Here is a 754-nt window from a genome sequence, read left to right as displayed (position 1 = left end):
CTAACAATGATATGAAAAATACTAATGTGGAAAATAAAAGTAATAGTTCTATGAATAATATAAATTATAATGATTTGTCAAAAAATTTAACAGAAAAGGAATTATTTGATGTTTTAAATTCATTAAAAGAATGCCCGCCCAAAGAAGATCTTAGAAATTTATGGACGCACACATGTGGTGTTGCAAAAGAAGGTTTGGATAATATATATCTACAGTTAAAGGCATCAATACAAAAATATTTAGATGATGATTTTCTTAATAGGACTGATCACTCAAGTTATAATAGGTTTGTATATAACTGTAGATTGGAAGGACATATTTTCAGATTAATTCAAGCAGTAGGAAAGGAAGAGGTAGAATACACTAAAAACCTTTATAACTTAATTAATGGTGAACATACACTTGATGATATATTGAAATTTATTTATTCATTCTTAGAACATTTAAAAACATTAAAAAAAGAATTACATAAAAAACATCAAAAGGAACTTTTAGCTGATGTTGAACAAGAACGTTATACACGGATACATAGGATGTAATTTTGAAAAAAATATATGTTTTATTTATATTATATTTATATACCATTAAGAAGTAAAGTTTTTTTAAATCTATTGAATTATATATAAATAATTATTTATTATATGTATATATATATATATATATATATATAAGAACAATAATAATAATAAGTATGTAGGAGATAATTGTATGTTGAACGTATTTATAATTACTATACGAAATATATATATATATA

At 22.0% G+C, this 754-nt stretch overlaps 1 protein-coding gene across 1 annotated transcript; it reads left to right on the top strand.

The window, feature by feature from the left end:
- Positions 1-539, top strand: PGSY75_0032400 (exported protein (PHISTa); the record flags this gene model as incomplete). Its single annotated transcript, XM_018783460.1, has 1 exon — positions 1-539. A coding segment is annotated over one exon (539 nt), but the record flags the coding sequence as incomplete, so codon positions are not given.
- Positions 540-754: the final 215 nt, after the last annotated feature.

This window comes from Plasmodium gaboni, assembly GCF_001602025.1.
Source record: "Plasmodium gaboni strain SY75 chromosome Unknown, whole genome shotgun sequence".
NCBI lineage: Eukaryota > Apicomplexa > Aconoidasida > Haemosporida > Plasmodiidae > Plasmodium > Plasmodium gaboni.
The sequence above is the reverse complement of the archived record's forward strand: the minus strand, read 5'-3'. Positions and strand labels throughout refer to the sequence as shown.